At 42.1% G+C, this 1,229-nt stretch overlaps 1 protein-coding gene across 1 annotated transcript; it reads left to right on the forward strand.

Annotated features, from left to right (window-relative positions):
* Positions 1-261: 261 nt before the first annotated feature.
* Positions 262-1,026, forward strand: LOC113728497 (uncharacterized). The gene has a single exon (XM_027252896.1). It carries the CDS (start codon positions 262-264, stop codon positions 1,024-1,026), a length of 765 nt encoding a protein of 254 aa, XP_027108697.1.
* The last annotated feature ends 203 nt before the right edge of the window (positions 1,027-1,229 follow it).

Raw genomic sequence — 1,229 nt, forward strand, 5'->3', positions numbered from 1 at the left:
TTTTTCCTTTGTTTACAGTAGTTCTTTACCCTTTCAAACGTCCCTCTCTCTTTGGAAAAAAAAAAAAACTTCCTTCTCTTGCTAAAATTCCCTTAATCTCTCTGTTTTTAAAACACTTGTGTTTCTTACTATCTTGGCTCAGGGTCTTATGTGCATGCGTCTAACTTGAACAGATTGATTTTGTTTTCCTTTGTGCAGGTCGGTCAAGTAGCACCTCATCGAGTGAGGAGCCTGAAATACCATTTAATATCTCTTCGGAGTATGGTTGACGACCTTGTGAAAGTGTTCGACAGATTTGATTTATCCAACAAAGAAAGTTCAGGTATTACTTTGGACGGGGTAGATGAGGATATAGGCAAGGAAGAATGCAGGAAAAGCCTTTTTGGAAGAATAATGGGAGATAGAATCGCCAACTTCACAGGAGTGAAGAATTTTGTCAATCAAGTGTGGGGTTTTCCAAAGAACATGGTGGCAGTTGAATTAGGGGCAAATCTATTCCAATTCAATTTCTCCGATGCGATGGATATGGAAAAGGTTCTGGACGGAAGACCTTACACAATAGACAACCAGCTCCTCAATGTTAAGGTGTGGGAAGAAGGAATTGATCGCCGAATGGAGGCATTTCAAAATGCGCACATCTGGGTTCAATTATGGAACTTGCCAGTTCATTGGATCACAAAAGAAATAGGGATAAAGATTGGTGGTATTTTTGAAGCTGTGGAGGACATTATCATCCCTTTGGGGGGCAGCAAAGAAGGGAGACATATAAAGCTGAAAGTAGTGATTAATATATCCCTTCCCCTGCTTAGAGGAACTGTGGTCAAGTTAAATGGAATGAATATATGGGTGGACTTTAGGTACGAAAAGTGCCCAGACTTCTGCTATGGATGCGATTTAATTGGGCACAATGACAAAGCTTGCAGGCTCAAAGCAGGTACAAACAGGGGTAACCCCAAACCTCAATACGGGGCCTGGATGAGAGCTCTGGCCAAAGGAACTTCCCCAAAAAAGAGAACAGAGTACTGATCAAATTTCTCTAGGGAGCCAAAAGAATCGATGAATCTGGCTGCTCAGAGGCTTCTGTTTGAAGGAGAGTACATAGTTCAACAGACTAGGGGCTTGGGATCCAGTCGACCTGACAATGATGAACTGAAGATTGTTCGGAAAGAGCGGGAAGATGACACAGTCTTGTTAGGGAAAGAGGGGGAACAAAAGATCCAAAGTCAAAA

Source organism: Coffea arabica, chromosome 2e (genome assembly GCF_036785885.1).
Source record: "Coffea arabica cultivar ET-39 chromosome 2e, Coffea Arabica ET-39 HiFi, whole genome shotgun sequence".
Taxonomy (NCBI): domain Eukaryota; kingdom Viridiplantae; phylum Streptophyta; class Magnoliopsida; order Gentianales; family Rubiaceae; genus Coffea; species Coffea arabica.

What these genes read in the sequence shown, in the direction of transcription:
- LOC113728497 (XM_027252896.1), top strand. Translation starts at nt 262, where the DNA reads ATGGTTGACGACCTTGTGAAAGTGTTCGACAGATTTGATTTATCCAAC.